The 16,015-nt window shown below is 36.9% G+C and overlaps 1 protein-coding gene across 2 annotated transcripts in view; it reads left to right on the top strand.

Annotated features, from left to right (window-relative positions):
* Window positions 1-16,015, top strand: part of ABI3BP (ABI family member 3 binding protein) — a 209,935-nt gene that overhangs the window by 139,525 nt on the left and 54,395 nt on the right. The window contains exons 30-46 of one of the 2 annotated variants that reach the window (XM_037525650.2): window positions 66-125; window positions 1,184-1,267; window positions 2,494-2,553; window positions 2,921-2,980; window positions 3,779-3,862; window positions 4,519-4,578; window positions 5,616-5,699; window positions 6,843-6,902; window positions 7,631-7,714; window positions 9,070-9,126; window positions 10,077-10,136; window positions 10,756-10,845; window positions 11,439-11,492; window positions 13,515-13,589; window positions 14,438-14,494; window positions 15,135-15,206; window positions 15,533-15,580. In XM_037525650.2, the coding sequence (XP_037381547.1) occupies window positions 66-125; window positions 1,184-1,267; window positions 2,494-2,553; window positions 2,921-2,980; window positions 3,779-3,862; window positions 4,519-4,578; window positions 5,616-5,699; window positions 6,843-6,902; window positions 7,631-7,714; window positions 9,070-9,126; window positions 10,077-10,136; window positions 10,756-10,845; window positions 11,439-11,492; window positions 13,515-13,589; window positions 14,438-14,494; window positions 15,135-15,206; window positions 15,533-15,580 (1,149 nt within the window). The remainder of the gene's footprint in view (window positions 1-65; window positions 126-1,183; window positions 1,268-2,493; window positions 2,554-2,920; window positions 2,981-3,778; window positions 3,863-4,518; window positions 4,579-5,615; window positions 5,700-6,842; window positions 6,903-7,630; window positions 7,715-9,069; window positions 9,127-10,076; window positions 10,137-10,755; window positions 10,846-11,438; window positions 11,493-13,514; window positions 13,590-14,437; window positions 14,495-15,134; window positions 15,207-15,532; window positions 15,581-16,015) is intronic. The other variant, XM_054700654.1, reaches the window with a different exon arrangement.

Consider the following 16,015-nt stretch of genomic DNA (forward strand, 5'->3'; position numbering starts at 1 on the left):
TGAATTGTCTGGCATTTCATGCATTCATGAAATTCTTTTTGGTTTCTTTTATTACTTTTGATCAGTTCCTGCCACAGTCTTTGAACCAGTTATTCTTAGAACCGAGGCTCCAGGGATGACAGTAGGTAATGACACCCTGTATCATCAGCATCTGCTTCTCCTGCTCATTTCAAATCCATTTCATCACCATCTTAATCCATTTTCTCCTACTTTACAGACTTATGCATCATCTTCTGTGATCATTCAATTACTTCTGAATATTGAAAAATATTAGAACAACTTGTTTTATATTTGTCTTTTTTTATTATTACTTTTTATTTTTTACATCATTGTTCATTTTTAAACAATATTTGCTTCTCCCTCCCCCTCAGGTGTAGTCCCCATAGAATTTCCTTCCCCAATGCACCCTTGCACCGTCACCTCAGTCCCCTGTGCTCCTCCCTCCCTCCCTCTGATCCCTCTCCCTCCTCCTCCCCTGCAGGATGTCTCTGATTTATAATTGTCTGTAAAACTACTTGTTTTAAAAGAGCCAAAGATGAATTTAATTTAGTATGCATACCTGCAATGTAATTCATTTGAATTTATGGTATCTCACCTTTATATTACCTTATAATCACATTCTTTATTACTGAATTTGAGAAATAATTCATGAGGGTTGGCAGGAAGGGTGTATATCCTTGATGTAAGCTGAGTGAATTGTCCTAGCTACTGTGGTGCCACCCAGCTCTTCTGTGGATCTAAAGCCCCATATTTTTACTATCTACATGATTTTGATTTCGTTTATCCATTTTATATAATTAGTCTTTTTTCCAGTAGGAGTAAGATAGTTAAAATACCCAATGCTAGTTGATTTAAATTATAAACAACCATCATAAGTGTGAAATTACCTAGCCCCACCCTAACTAAGCAAGGTTCTGTATTTTTTTAATCCAGAAATCCCTGACAGAATCTCCTTGAAATCACCTTCAATTTATGTTTCTGTGTGATTTTTGTTTCTCAGAGTAATTCAGATGATAATAAAGAGACAGTTATCAATAGGGGCAAATATTTTAAACTCAAGAGAAAAATATTCTGAAACACAAGAAATTAAACCAAGAGAAAAATATTCTGAAACACAGGAAATTAAACCAAATATAATGCTATCCTACAAACACACTGCTAACCTAAGCTTTTATTCCTTTAGCTCCCAAGGTACCTCAGCGAACTATTCATCCACGTCCCAAGCCTAAACCCACACCAAGTCCTGGAGCCCCTCAGACTGATCTGGGTAAATGCACAGAGTCTGGTTGAGAAATCTGGCAGGTCATATTGTGGGTTCAGAGAAAGTAAAGGGGCAAGTCAGGGTCAGCAGCTGCTCCCACTCCAGAGCAGGCGATAAGGACACTGTTGGAGAGGGAGGTCTTATGTCAGTCGAATTCCTTTTGCTTTGTGAAATAGAGTCTTCTTTCTAAATGTGTATTTACTTGATGTATCATTCAGTTTTAATATCCTTTAAATATTGAATCTGTATAGAGGACTAGAACAGCTGCAGAATGAATGTATGTTTGGGCAAATAGCAAATTATTTCTCAGTAACTTTAACAGTTGTGTAAGTCATAATAAGATCTAAGGCAGGAGTTGCCCAATATCTTCTATGAAGGGCAAGATAGTAATTGGCTGAGGCTCAGTGCACCATGTAGTCTGTTGCATGTTTTTTTTCTTTTTCTACAAACACTTAAAAATGATGAAATAATCATTCTTAGCTCTCAATGACTAAATGAAAATAAACCATGGACAAGATTTGGTCTATGGACTGTATTTTGCAACCCCTGGCTTAGAGAAACAAGCAGGGTGGGGCAGAATAATTAGAGAGGAATTGAGTTGAAATCGCTTTATATTTGGGTGTTTGGGAGACAGGGAGAGGAAGAAGTACAGAAAGGCAAGATGTGGACATTGAGAAGAAGCAGAGGCTTCTCTGGCTGATGGAAGCTGTCAACTTCTCAGTGCCAATGGGGTCATTTCTGTGAGGCTGCTGCAGCTAAATTCACCCCTTAGGACCAGTCAAAAACAGTTTCAGGTGGTGGGTATCAGAGGAGAGTGTGCACGCACGCATACGCATAGGCAGGATTTTCCTGGGCATTGGACTGTGGGATATCCTGTTTGCCACATACAGAATGACTGCCCTTTGTCTTGCTCTCTTAAGTACCCTGCTAGGTAAAGCTCCTGTTCTCTTTCAAAAGATGAGTTTTCAGCGCTATGGATATGCGCTACTTTGGTACATTACTTAGACTTCCTAAAGAGTGAGAAACTTCAAGGCACTCCACAAGCATAGTACTAAATACAAAGCAATCCATCCTATGCAATACATTGGTACCCAACGACAGAGATACCGTATTCCTATGCTCAGAGATTAATAGTATTTGCCTTGTACTCTAGCCACATAACTACCTGGTAAAGTTAATGTCCTGAGATTGTATAAATGTTTAACCTTTTATTTTATACTATTTTTGGTCAGTTCCTGCTACAGTCGTTGAACCTGTTACTCCTATAAAAGAGGCTCCAGGGACAGCATTGGGTAATGCCACTTTTTGACCTTCAGCGAACTTTTTCTGCTCATTGTTAAGTTTGTTGCACTCTGATGTCACTCAGTTGCATTCTGTAACTTAGGAGAGTTGGACAGGCAAGGACAAATTGCCTTTTCTTAGGAGAGTCACGCCTGAGTCTACTTCATATATTGTGGGAGTATGTGTAAAGGCCCTACTTTTGAGTCTAGTCACATTGGGCAGTAGGGCTTAACATAAAAATTTTGGGGAAACAATCTGGTCCACAACACCCTTCATGCAGAAATTTTCTAAAAAATAATCTCGAAGCCATAAAACACTGGCAAGGTTCATTTTGAAGTAAATGTCATAGCATTTTATATATTTTTTTTGTTACTTCAGTTCCTGTTACAGATCTTGAACCTGTTACTTTTACAACCAAGACCTCTGGGACAACAGTAGGTAAAGATCCTTTGCCATTTGCTGAGTGCTTTTGCTGTTCATTGTAAAGCCCATTCAGTCTTCATCCCTATGACCACCATGATCCTCTGTTGCCCTGCAATCACTTCCTTCATTTAAAGATACTGCAGCCTCTTAAAAACCAGTTCCCTGTTGTTTTTACGAGAGCAGGCATGAGCTTAGTTAAAAACATTCACTGCCATCTGGCACGTTCGAAGTTTCACATTAACTATCTTATGCTTTGGTGGATGGTGTTCTCTGTTAAAGCTGAGTTTAAAGCAAATGGGATCTATTTTTAATCTCAACTGACCGGCAATAATAGCTTCTCTTTTGCTTCTCTGCATATCTCAGTTTCTAGATATTTAAACTATTTGCATGGTATGTTTGTTTCTCTGTTAGTGCTCTGAGTAATGATGTGTTTTATTGCTAATCTTACAAATGGAGAATTACCATATTATGAAGTTTTAAAGTATCAGCTTCTTCTTTACTGTGTCCAAGTTGCTCTTTCCTTGCCCCAGAGTCAAGCTCTCCTTCTTTATCATTTTTCACCGAGTGTGGAATTTCTGTGAGTAATTACAAGTGCTAATTTTCATGTATGGAATGAGCAGCTTAGCATATATGACTTTGCCTGAAAAGCACGCGCAGTGATAAAAAGAAGACACTTTGGTATACATAGTGAAAATTTAAAACTACAAAGACAGTTTCCTGGAACTTTCCAAAATCTAACAAGTCTTAGAAAAATGTTTCCTCAGTTCCCAGAACCCCAGGAGCTAGAGTAACACAAGACTTTTCTTTCTTTAGCTACTAAAGTGTCACAAAGAACTCGTCGTCCACGTCCCAGACCTAAAACCACAGCAAGCCCTCAAGTACCTCACAGCAAACTAGGTAAATGTGTGTTTTCTTAGTTTAAGGAGAGCCCTAGTAGCCTGTCCCAGTGGGGACCGACCCAACTCAATATCAAGTTCTTATTCCAAATATGAGGCCATAAGGCTCATCAGTAATGTCTCTTCTGTCCAGGGATCAAGGACATTACCACTGGATGAGATGAATACCTTTTTCTGTGTGAGAATCATCTTTGAAACTATGCATTTAGTATAGTTCTTACCAGATTCAAGTCAGATCTTAAAACTTACTTAGCATCGCCAATATATTCAATTCAACTAAACAAATTGTAAGGTCCTATTATCCATGTTTACTTAAGTACAGGTTTGAGATTTTAAAACAACTGTCTAAGTTAGGTAAATGCATAAAAATTTTTTCCAGCACAGATTTTTCCATAATGTTAATATGTGTTAAAAACCAGGAGAATTTAATGTTGATTTTTTAAAAGATACTCAAAATGCTTAAAAGATTAAATCTAAAACTTAGCCTAATGACTATAGTTTGGACCAATTCTATAATAATTAGTCAAACACTCTTAACTCAATAATTTTTTTCTCTGTTTCTTTTCAAGGACTAGTATACAAGTAAGACTTGTTGGGTGTTGTATCACTTCATATATTTTAAATTCTCTTTGGCTTACTTTATTATTTTTTGGTCAGTTCCTGCTACAGTCCTTGAACCTGTCACTCTTAGACCCGAGGCCCCAGAGACAACCTTAGGTAATGATACACTTGTTTTCAACAAACTTTACCCTGATTATTATCAAACCCAGAGTTTCCTCTTGCTTTTTGTAATGAAAGTTTCATTCTTGGTAAATGTTCATTTACATTCTTATTGAAATTCTGCTAACTCTTAAATTACTGTTGCTTTTAAGGGAAATTTTCATGCATGAATCCACTTTAGGAATTTATTTGTCATGTGACTTACTGAAATTGTGTCCTGTTTAAACAGTTTGTGGTAACACTGGTTTTCAAACATTCCATGGGTCTCTACCGCTTATTCAGACAGATAAAGCCTTTAACGGTTATCACAGGCTCAGGACTCTTCATTATACAGCTACATTTCTACCATTTTTTTTTTCTATTTGCGTAGTATTTTCTTGTGTTTCTATTTAGGTAATGCATGTCCTGGTTTTATTATGTAGAAAATGTGGCATGGATTGAAAGGTTATAAATCTCAGATTTAGTATGACTATTTTTTTTAAAGATTGACTTTTTTTTATACAAGAGCTGGGGTACAGGTCAGAGGCATGGGAGGGTGAGCAGATTCACCAGAGACAGAGCAGGGAATAGAATAGGCAGACAGACTAAAAGCACTGCTGAGGGGGGCAGGGGGCACGACAGGAGAGGTCTGCCATGCCATGTGGGAATCTCCCTGGCCGCCAGGGAATCGAACCCGCTCTGCAGAGGCTGCTTCACAGTGCTGCACTCAACCCACTCTACCACCGGGGAGGTCCCTAGTATGATGATTTATTGTCCATTAATAACAGTGTTTTAGCCTCTTTGTTGCCCAGTCAAGCTGCCTTGCAGACTTTGATTATAATAACTAATTTTTATTTCTTGAATTAAAAAGTGATTTTTATCTTCAAAAAAAATGTCCTATGATGAAAGAAAAAAATTATGTATATATAATAAAAATCTCAAACTAAGGGTCAACTCTAAACAGTAGTAGAAAGTGTGTGATCATGTTTGACTTCCTATAGTGTCCAACCATAAACAATATAGTTCTCTAATAACCCAAGAATTTCTTCCCTCAGCTTCTAAAACATCACAGCGGACACATCGTCCACGCCCCAGACCAAAAACCACCCCAATTCCTGAAGCACCTGATTACAAACCAGGTAAACATGTTCCTGGTGTAGAGTCCCAGCAGTCTAACCCAGCAGGGTCTCAAGAGCAGTAACTGCTATTGTGAGTAGTAACCAGGGTGCCTCAGAAGAATGAAAATACAGCTCTGTTAAGCAGCAGTTCCCAGTGTAGAGAAGGCAGGACTGTAGAAGGGGAGACTTGTGTGGCCATTGAATGAGGTGTTCAATTCTTTGTCACTGTGCATTTTCTTTACTTCCATTTAACTCTCAAGAATAAAACTACTTTAGAAAATCCATTCAGTTCAAGTCAACATTTATATAAATTAAAAACTTATCTTCAGTATACCCCTGTTCTTATTAGTACACTTGGAGGCTATATACATCAGACATGGGAAACATGTTTTATTCCTCAAACCTGCAAGTCAGTTGAGGAAAAAAGCCTTCCCGTTAGATGTAAGGTAAACTATGATATTAGATAGCATTCATGCAAATACATGATTGAGTTTTGGGAATTGCCATCAAGATTTGCTAGGCACATAGATATTTGGAGCAGGAGAAGATAAGTTAAAGAGTGGAGCCTCGAAGTCACCATAGTACAGGGATGAGTTGGAAGGATGAACAATAATAAAATCAGAGGGTATAGAAGTAGAGGCCAACCATAGCAGAGATTCTAATTGTAATAATAGTATAGAGGTGTCTCACGTTAAGGTGTTATTCAAGCTTTTCTAGATCTTGATGGGTCCACAGACTCTGTTGGTCCATTTCACTTGTGGTGAATGTCCTTAGGCACCTATTGAAGCAATTCAGATTTGATCTAGTAGCTATCAAAAAAGCTCTTTGCACATTAATGCATGCTTTTTCTTTGTTTAGAGTGGAGAGGTATCCTATTTGATTCATCATGATTCCAAAGATAAGTTTTTAGCAATACCATACATCCCAATTTGGCTTATTAGCTGAAATAGGATAATCATAGGAGGAGGAACGAGGAGAGCAGTACCTTAATGAATTTTGATCAAATTTTAGGAAATCAGTTGTCTGCCTCTCCAGCTTAACAGTTTTTAAGTTAGTATGGAGTTCTAGAAACTGTATTAGTAAAAATTATTCTGACATAAATATTTTGAGTTTTCTTTCATTAAAAACAGTCTCTTTTGGTTTATTTTTAATGTTTTTGGTCAGTTCCTACTGCAGTGCTTGAACCTGTTATGGTCAGAACTGAGACTTGGGTGACAACGCAAGGTAATAAAACATTGTGATCATCAATAAGTCCTTTTCATTGTCACACTCATTCCATCAATTTCATGGCTAAGGTTCTTTTAATTCTTAAGACTATCTCATCATCTTCTATTACTCTTACACTCTTCATCCTAAAGTCTCAATTAGTCTGACTCTTAAAACAAGTTACCCCTTGTTTTGAAGAGAGCCCTGCATGAGCTTCACAAAGGTCATCTGTTATGCATGTCACCATCTGAAATTGTTTTGTTTTCTTGTGTGTTCTTCTAAAAGGTGTTCTATTAAAACTGGGATTAAAAAGTAATTCTCTTGACTCTGGTAACTCTCAATATTATGGTATCACAGAGATTCTTTGTGAACATAATATTCTACTTTTAAAAAATGTGATATTTAGTTTTTTATTGACTAGTTAATTAAGTGGATCTTATTTAACAGCCCATCAGAGTTTATAGCTTGCTCTTAACATCACAATAATGTTTTAGCAATGATTTTGACCATGAATGATTCTTCACTTCTTAAATTAATAACTTAGTTTTATATATGACTCATTTCCATTGAACTTTCAGTTGTAAAAGAAGACATATACAATTACAAGGATTCAGGTTTCAAATTAAAGATTAAATTTCCTAGAACATGAGGAAATCAGTACGTTTTAAGAAACTGAGAGCCGTGTGTCATGCTACGCATCGACTCTCAAATAGACTTGATAGTAACTAAAGGTTTTCTTTCTTCAGCTCCTAAAACATCAAAGCGAACCCGTCGTCCACGTCCCAAACCTAAAACCACACCAACTACTGAAGCACCTCAAACCAGACCGGGTAAATGTGGATTTTAGGTTGAAGGAGAGTCTTAGTGGCTCTTGAGAGGCTGAGGTTGTTGCTGGTGATGGGAGTCATGGCCCGTGTGGGCTGGCGTGGATGAAAACACAGAATGATCTGTTGCACCTGCCATTGTTGATTGAGCAAGGGAAACTGAATTCCTTGTCTTTCTGCATAAGGACCTTTTCTTGAATTATGTATTTTATTGACTTATTCTTCTATTAAGAACAAAGCATCTTAAATAGAACCAAACTTTGTTATTTCAAGAAACAAATATCGAGTACCGTCCATCTCCCCACAGCACACCTATGGCTGTGCAGGTATCACAGAAGTAGGTGGCCTGTGTTTATTTTTCTATCTGCAGTGTAGTCAGGCAAGTCCTGCCCCAGTATGAAACATTTAATGATTGAGCCAAAGCAATCTGTGCAAATCAAGCTTGGTTTTTGGTTTTGTCTTTTTGGCATGAATTAGGAATATCTGTGAACTTAGAGAAATGGTAGTGAAGGACAGGAGCGGGAGTTAATGAATAGAAGCAGAAATAAGGAGGAATAGAGGCCAACCCAACGGCACAGGCTTCCTGGAACAAGGAAGGTCCTGCTTCGAGGTAGTACTGATATTGCTGAATTTCTAAGAGTCCAGAAAGGCAGCTTAAGAAATTCTTTGAAGGTCTGACTCAGAAGTTGAAATCTGACTCCAGAAATATCAGTGATCACTCTCGAAATCTCTCTCATCTACACGGGAAACTGCATTTTTGTGATTAGAACAGGAGGAGCTGCTCAACGGGGCACCATGCACTGAGTGGATATTTCTTATCCTGATTTGTTGAGTTCCGTCGCCTCAAAGAAGGTCATGGCCTGTTTCCAAAAATGATTTCTCAGTGAGATGAGGATGCTTCACTGCCTTACTCTGGCTGTGCCATCTTTTAAACATAAAGGCTATTTATTGTTTTTATGTCCATATGGCTATGCTATTTACTTAAAAGCCAGAATACTTATGAGTATTCTTATAAGTATATATTTATACTTACACCTCTAAGTGTATGTTTATACTTACAAGTATGTGCTTGGTAAAGTGTTTAAACAAGTTTCTTAACAGTCTTCTACAAAAGTTGAAATTAGATACTTAGAGACCCAGGAGACTATCGTGTTGGCTTTCTTGAGATAGGTATGAGAGTGGCTAGGCTATGACTAGCTCACAAAAGTGTTTACCTAGCTATGAAGTGACCAAATCCTGAAGTGATAAGTACTTAATTTCAGAAAAAAATAAATTGCTGTGTATCTATCAATGCATTATTACACTGGTAAGGTTTCATTTGCTAACTTTTCACAACTGTTTATTTCATTGCCTTTGATTAGTTCTTATTACAGATCTTGAACCTGGTACTCTTAAAACTGAAGCTCCAGAAATCATGGGTAATGAGAATGTCTTGTCCTTCCCATAAGTGCTTTTCTTGTTCATTGTCATGCTGTTGTAACCACAGATTCTTATGCATCTTAAGACCATTCCATCATCCTCGGTTGTCATTCCATAACCATCTTTATTTTGAGATTATGCTAACCTCTGTATCAAGATATTTGTGGAACTTAAGAGACCTGTGCATGAGCTAATTTCAGGGCCTCACACTACCATGTAACTGCTGAGCATCGTGTCTTGTTATCATGTGCATTTGTTTAAAGATATTGATTATTTTAAGCTTCAATTCAAACACGAATATTCCTTATTTTCACTTATCCCTCATAACTTGTAGAAATGCCATGTTTCTTTTCTCTGTTTTTATTATGCTAGGATTTGTGTGACCAGTGGATCAGCATATTATTTATTTCAAGTAATGACATTTTTAGTAAATTGTTTAATTTTAAAATATGTCCAAGTCTTGAGAGTTCCAATGACAGGCTTCCATTTTGGGGTAGACTCACTTTCTCCTCTCTCTGAGTTTAAGATTTTTTCTTTTATTGAATCAAGGATCACTTTGAAATTTTGAACAGCACAGTCCATTAAGTTATGCATTGATTATTATGCTTGAAAACATAGAAACTCGTTTTTGTATCCATAATAATTTCAGTGTTAGACACTGATCTCAGCTAGTGTGGAAGTACTAATGGACTAAAAAACCACTTTTTCCAGTAGTGATATAAAGTATTTATTATATAAATGTGAAAAAGTTTGCGCAGCTCTCTCTTATGAGATTAATAGGCACTTAAACATGGTTTGGCCATCTTTGCAAAAAACAGGCATTTCTCTTCCTTTTTATTTAAATTGTAGCAAGAATCTCTTTTCTCACTTCTAGTGCTTAAAATTTGACTTCTGAAATTAGTAATCAAGTAAGTTTTTAAAATCTTTTTGACCTCTTATTTTTGGCCAGCGCGTCCTACAGTGCTTGAACCTGTCACTCTTAGAACCAAGGCTCCAGAAACAACATTAGGTAATGGTATTCTGTGTTCAACAGTTTGCCCCTGTTTCTTTTCAACCCATCTAGCATCCTCATCCTCATCCTCATCATCATCATCTTATCATCAGATCATCGAGTCACCCTATACTCTTCCACTTTTCTTTCCTCTTAAGAGTTTTAAAAACTTTTAAAATATTTTCAAAGGCTATGCATAGACCTAAGTCCAAATATCTGTATACCATAAATCTTAATTGAATTTTTCTCATGTACATTTGTTTAAACAGTGCTCACTTTTAAAACTGATTTTAAGCACAATTGGTGTTGCCTCTGTCTTCCCTAGACCAACTCAAGCACAACAGTTCACATGGTACAAGGGTTCTGTGGCATATTTAAATTGTTTAATGTGAACCTACCTCCTCAAACTTGGCTCCTGACCTTACCTTATTTTGAAGTTAGATTTCTGAGACTCCTTGACTTTTATGTGTGAGTTTAATCTCTCAATCTTCAATATTTAAAACAATTAACAAAATAGGAGAAAATATCTCAGTATTTTTTTAAAATGTCTTCAATATCAAGGAAGTATATTTAGAAAATCTAGAGTCTTATTTCTGAAACTATCTGCAGTAGACTAATCTCAAGTTTATTCCTTCAGCTCCAAAAGCATCACAACGAACACGTCGTCCACGTCCCAGACCTAAAACCACCTCAAGCCCTGAAGTACCTCAGACCAAACCGGGTAAATGTGTTATTCCATGGTTTGAGGGGTGAGCGCTAGCTGCCTTCCCCAGTGAGGTAACAAAGCACTGCCCCTAGTGGGAAGTAACTTGTACCCCCAAGTCAAGGCATAAGGTATGGTTAGCAGCTGCTTCCTGGATGACTTTCTTTAAGCAGGTGGTTACATCAAGATTGACTTAGTCACTTGTGGTTTTTTATTTCTTTTTACTTAAACACATGATCTACTTATTGTAGCCACACGTACGTGAAAATAGTATTGTTTTAAACTCCAGGATATAGGACAGGTTGCTTCCATGTGTTTATTTTCATATCTACTACCTAAACAGATTTTGCAAAGTTCCTTTTCAGTTAGAATCAGAAAATCAAACATAGAAAGCCTCATGTTGCCCATACTAGGATGTGTAGCAGAGTTCCAAGCTTGTGACTACCTTCTGCAGTGAATTATTCTTAGCTCCAATTTGACCAAATCTTCAAAAAAAGACCCTACCTCCTCTCATTTAAAAAATGTTATTTAAACAAATGTTTTGAAAAAAAGATGAAGACTTGCTCTGTGTGCTTAAATGTTCTCATGTTCGTGTTATTGCTTTTGGCTAATTCCAGCTACAGGCTTTGCACCTGTTATTCATAGTTCTGAGACTCCAGGAACAGCATTAGGTAATAATTTTTGTGACCTTGTTAAGTGCTTTTTCACTCACTAAAAACTTGCTCCATCACTGTCATAAGTACAGTTGCTCCTCCTTCTCTACGCTGCTGTTGTCATTCCATTTTATGCTTCACCTTGTAAGTTAGGGTCCTCAATTCAAGGGTTACCTATTGTTATTCACAGATGTTCCTACACCCACTTGAGAAAATCTTTCTGCCATAAAACCCCCTTTAAAATTTCATTATGTGATTCATTGAAGAGTCTGAAGATCAAGTTGCTTCCCTTCTTTTTGGTATTTAGCTCTCGAAAACAGTGACAATTAAGTTCCATGAATATTCACTTTACTCTCTTCCTATTTTAGGAGAGGTTTCTCTCTGATAGTATTTTTTTTAAAAATTGCTTCCTGGAAGTGCCAATCTCAGCAAATATGTGATTCTCTCCCATCATCCATAAACTTGTCTATTCCTTATTCTCTTGCTAACAATGGTTCTTGATCTTTACTGGAGTTTCTTATTATGTGTATTACATTTATTAACAGATAAATTCTTACTTTTTTTTTGTCTCTAAAGGACCCTCAGTGATAGAAGGAACAGATTAAATTGGTATATCGTAGAATTTAATGTATTTTAGAAAACACAGGTCCTCACACAAAGTTTTTGTTTTGTAGCCCTATAAACACTCCAAGATTTCCCTTCTTTAGTTTCAAAAATGTCAGAAAAAAATAAAACTCCAACCTGCTCCCGAACTTTAAACATCCTGAAGCTTCTCAGTTGAAACCAAGAAATCTGTGGTTTCTGGTTTGAGGAGTTCTTCCAGGCCATTGCAGCTGAATCCCAAGAGTAATTAAGATGTGTCTTCCTAACTTGTTTTCTCACCTCTGTATCCTCTTAGGAGGGTAGAGTGATCAGCAGCTCTGCAAGTGCAAGGTTCATGTTAGAGATCTGTGTGGTAACCAGATCCATCGTGTGCTCTGCATGAAGACAGTCTCTGACAAAAGATGCATCATATTTAGTCTCTTACCATTCTGTTCCGTTCATCTCTTTTTAGAATAACATGGTTTTCTTGGCTTATGTCAAGAAACACTCCCTTACTCTCTGTGTTGCCAACACCATGTTAGCAGTGAGTGAGGATGGGTAAGGAAAAAGGGTGAAGAACAAAAGGAAGGGCATGTTTTACCTCAAGCAGAGTAAAATAGAAATGTGAAGAAAACTTGTCCGGATTTTCTTAGCTATAAGACAGTTTACTTACACAAAAGCAACTTGAGTGGTAAAAATGAATAGAGAAAATATTCAAAGGAGTTAAGGATCTATGTGGGCTGACAGAGAAGAGCTGGGTTTTGAAATAGGATTTAAATGAGTGGATATAAGGGTGGGAACAGCAAAAATGAAGTGTCAGTATTCACTGAAAGTATACAAGAGAGTGGTCAAAGGAATATAGAAAAAAACATTTCTAGATGGTATTGAACATTTTTAAGGACACTATCATGAAATCAGCTACACCTTGTAGGAATTCAGACTTAGAAGCAGTAGTCAATAATATCTAATTTGTTCAAGTAGGCCTTGTTTTCTCTTAAGAGCAGTGGTCGTCAAATTTTGTGTGTGAAGAGTTACTAAATATTTTAGACTTTTCAGGTAATTCTGTCTTAGTCACAGCTACTCAGTTGTGCTGTTATGGCTTAAAGGCAACCAAAACTAATATGCAAATGAATCATTTTAGTTTGTGGGTGTGGTCGTCTTCCAATCAAACTTTATTTAAATTTCATACCATTTTCATATGTCATGAAATACTACTCTTCAATTCTTGCACATCATTTTAAAAAATTTAAAACTTTTCTTAGCTTACAAGCCAGGCAGATGGCTAGATTTGGGAGGGCCATATCTTACCAATCTCTGCTTTCAATAATATATACTTGCATCACTCACCAAACCCTGTGATTTTTGAGGGGTTATGTATTTCATTTCATTGCTACCTTTGTCTAAAACCTATAAAATAAATTATCCATAATTTCTTTGACAATTAGACTCTTCTTTCAGCTCCCACTGAACTGCAAACTCTTATTTTGAAATCAGTGACATCACCAAACCTAGAAATGACACAGAGTCAACCTGGTAAATAGATTGTTTTATCTGTCTGGGTACACTGTGAGCTTCAGAGGACATACTGCAAATATTAAAAAATGCAAAAGAGCATACACTTCGCTCTGTATTGTCCAGTGCCCTTTCCATGAATGCATGTGTGATGTTAAACTAGTAACATGCTCTAATCATACTGTCATTCAGTTATGTGGAAATACTTTATTCCCTTGTGCTCATTCTATATTATGTTAGACAATAACACGTATCTCACTACGTAGTTAAACAACCTGGTTTCATTCTTTATTCCTGTTTTTCCACAGATTATAAACTTGTGATTCTCTTTAGTGGCGAGCTAAATCTGTGCTGTGCCTTGTGAAAAGCACATGCTAATTGGCACATCAGAAAGAGCAACTTTCTTTTTCTCAAAAGAGAAAGTTCTTACTTTGATAAAGATAACAAAATTTAACATACACGTGAGCCTGAGCACACTGCCTTTCAAAATTGAAAATAAAATTTAAAAATCATTCTTTGAAATGCTGTTGCCCCTCCCTGACATTTATTTTGGATCTTGGGATTTTTTTTTTTCTGACATAAGATTGTAATTTCTTTTTGTCACCTCTGCATGTTTTAATTTGCTTAATGGCACTTTGGTGCTCGTGTTGAAGGTACAAGTTTTGGTTATTAATGATAACCTACAAAACTTATAAAATTGTGAACTAGTTGTTAGAACTTATCTTAGTGTTAATAATATTGTTATAACACTAACAGTGAGCTCTCATTAGGTGAAAGGTACTTTTCTAAATACTGAGTTTGTATTAATTCATTCCATGCGCACAGCAACCCACCCTTGAGAGATTGTACTGTTTTGTGTTTTTTGCTAGTTTCTGAAGTCCTGGAACCAATTACATTTAGAACTGAGTCATCAAAGGAAGCTATAGGTAAAAATGTTTCCCAGTGGGAAGTCTGGTATATGTGCTTTTCCATTTCATTGCAGAAATCCTCTTGGGTTCATGCTCCGTGACATGTCATACTTCCCCATGTCGAGTCTGTGCTCATCTTGTGAATCGAGAGAGCCAGATGTTCTATGTACCACATTTTGTTGGTGTTCGCTCTATGGCTGTGCAAGTTTCATAATTTCCTCTTTTAGTTTCCACTCTAAATGCAAAATTTTATTTTTCTGATCATCTTTCAACATGAATATGCCCATCTTGTTTTTTCATTTTCATATGAATTCTAGGACTCATCCCCATGCTTGCCAAGAACTCACTCTGTCTTTTTCTCACTAGAATACTTACAAATATGTAAGGAAATGAAAGTACCTGCTTTGCTCCACGTGGGACTGCCCGTAGACCCTGACAATTAACTGTTTGTGTTTTCCCATAGAGCGCACTGTCTTCCTTTCCTGCCATTGCTTCTGCCCTCTTAAATTGTAGTCATCTTAATAATCTACATAAATATTATTCTGGGGGATGTATGTACTTCCCATGACTAACCTCTGTTTTCAAATCAGTCACAGTGTTCCATTACAGTGTCTACGGGCTGGCACCACTACTAACCAGCCATCCATTTCCTCCCTAGCACCATCTGAAAGTGATTATGTGTATCCCACTGCCAAAGCACCACTCAGGCCAGAGGAGCCAAGGACAGAAGGTGGTAAAGGTTTTCATGCTTTGATTGATTTATTTCACAGATTTTTAATTAGCATCTATTGTTAGCATCTATCATGTTCGTGGGAACATGAAAGTGTAAGCTTGTTTTCGACAGTTGAATTGATTTGAAGAACTATAGCTTCCAAAAACCTTGGATTCTTAAAATGACTTTTCATTTCATCATCATATCTGTAAAAATATGCAAAGTCTTACATATTTATATGCAAATTCTTACATATGAGGTGTGCTGATATTCAAGAAAGAGATACTTGACTGTCATTTAACATCTTGCCATTTTAAAAATTGTTCTCCTTTGTTTTGATACAGTTGTGGAATCTATTACAAATGTGCCTGAAGTACCCAAGACCACACTAGGTAATGGCACACCCAGCAGCTTCTGTCCTCATCGCCACCATCCCCTGAGAACCTCAGGTTCTTTCCCATTGTGAATCCATGCTGCATACCACTCTTTGTCATGGCAGTTCATTCTTTTCCAAGCGCTTCTATTCATAACCATCATCCAAAAAGTCTCTCCTCCCATTTAGTGTGGTGTCTAGACGGTCTCTTTCTCTACCTCAGTCAGCAAAGCTGTCAAATCTAAAGCATCTTTTTCCTAACATTGATCATTCTGCCAGCTTGGGATGGTGTTGAATATTTCAGATAATATTTTTGTATGGTGTGATGATCCATTTATACTTTCTGCCCTAGAAACATACTTTCCATTAGCACTCATTCCATCACATTCATTTACATGTTTGATTTTTTTCCTCCTTTGTTATATAAGTGAAATTCAATGCTTTTGTCTGGCTC

The sequence above is a fragment of the Talpa occidentalis genome, unplaced genomic scaffold (genome assembly GCF_014898055.3).
Source record: "Talpa occidentalis isolate TD23 unplaced genomic scaffold, MPIMG_talOcc4v2.1 talOcc4.4, whole genome shotgun sequence".
Classification (NCBI taxonomy): domain Eukaryota; kingdom Metazoa; phylum Chordata; class Mammalia; order Eulipotyphla; family Talpidae; genus Talpa; species Talpa occidentalis.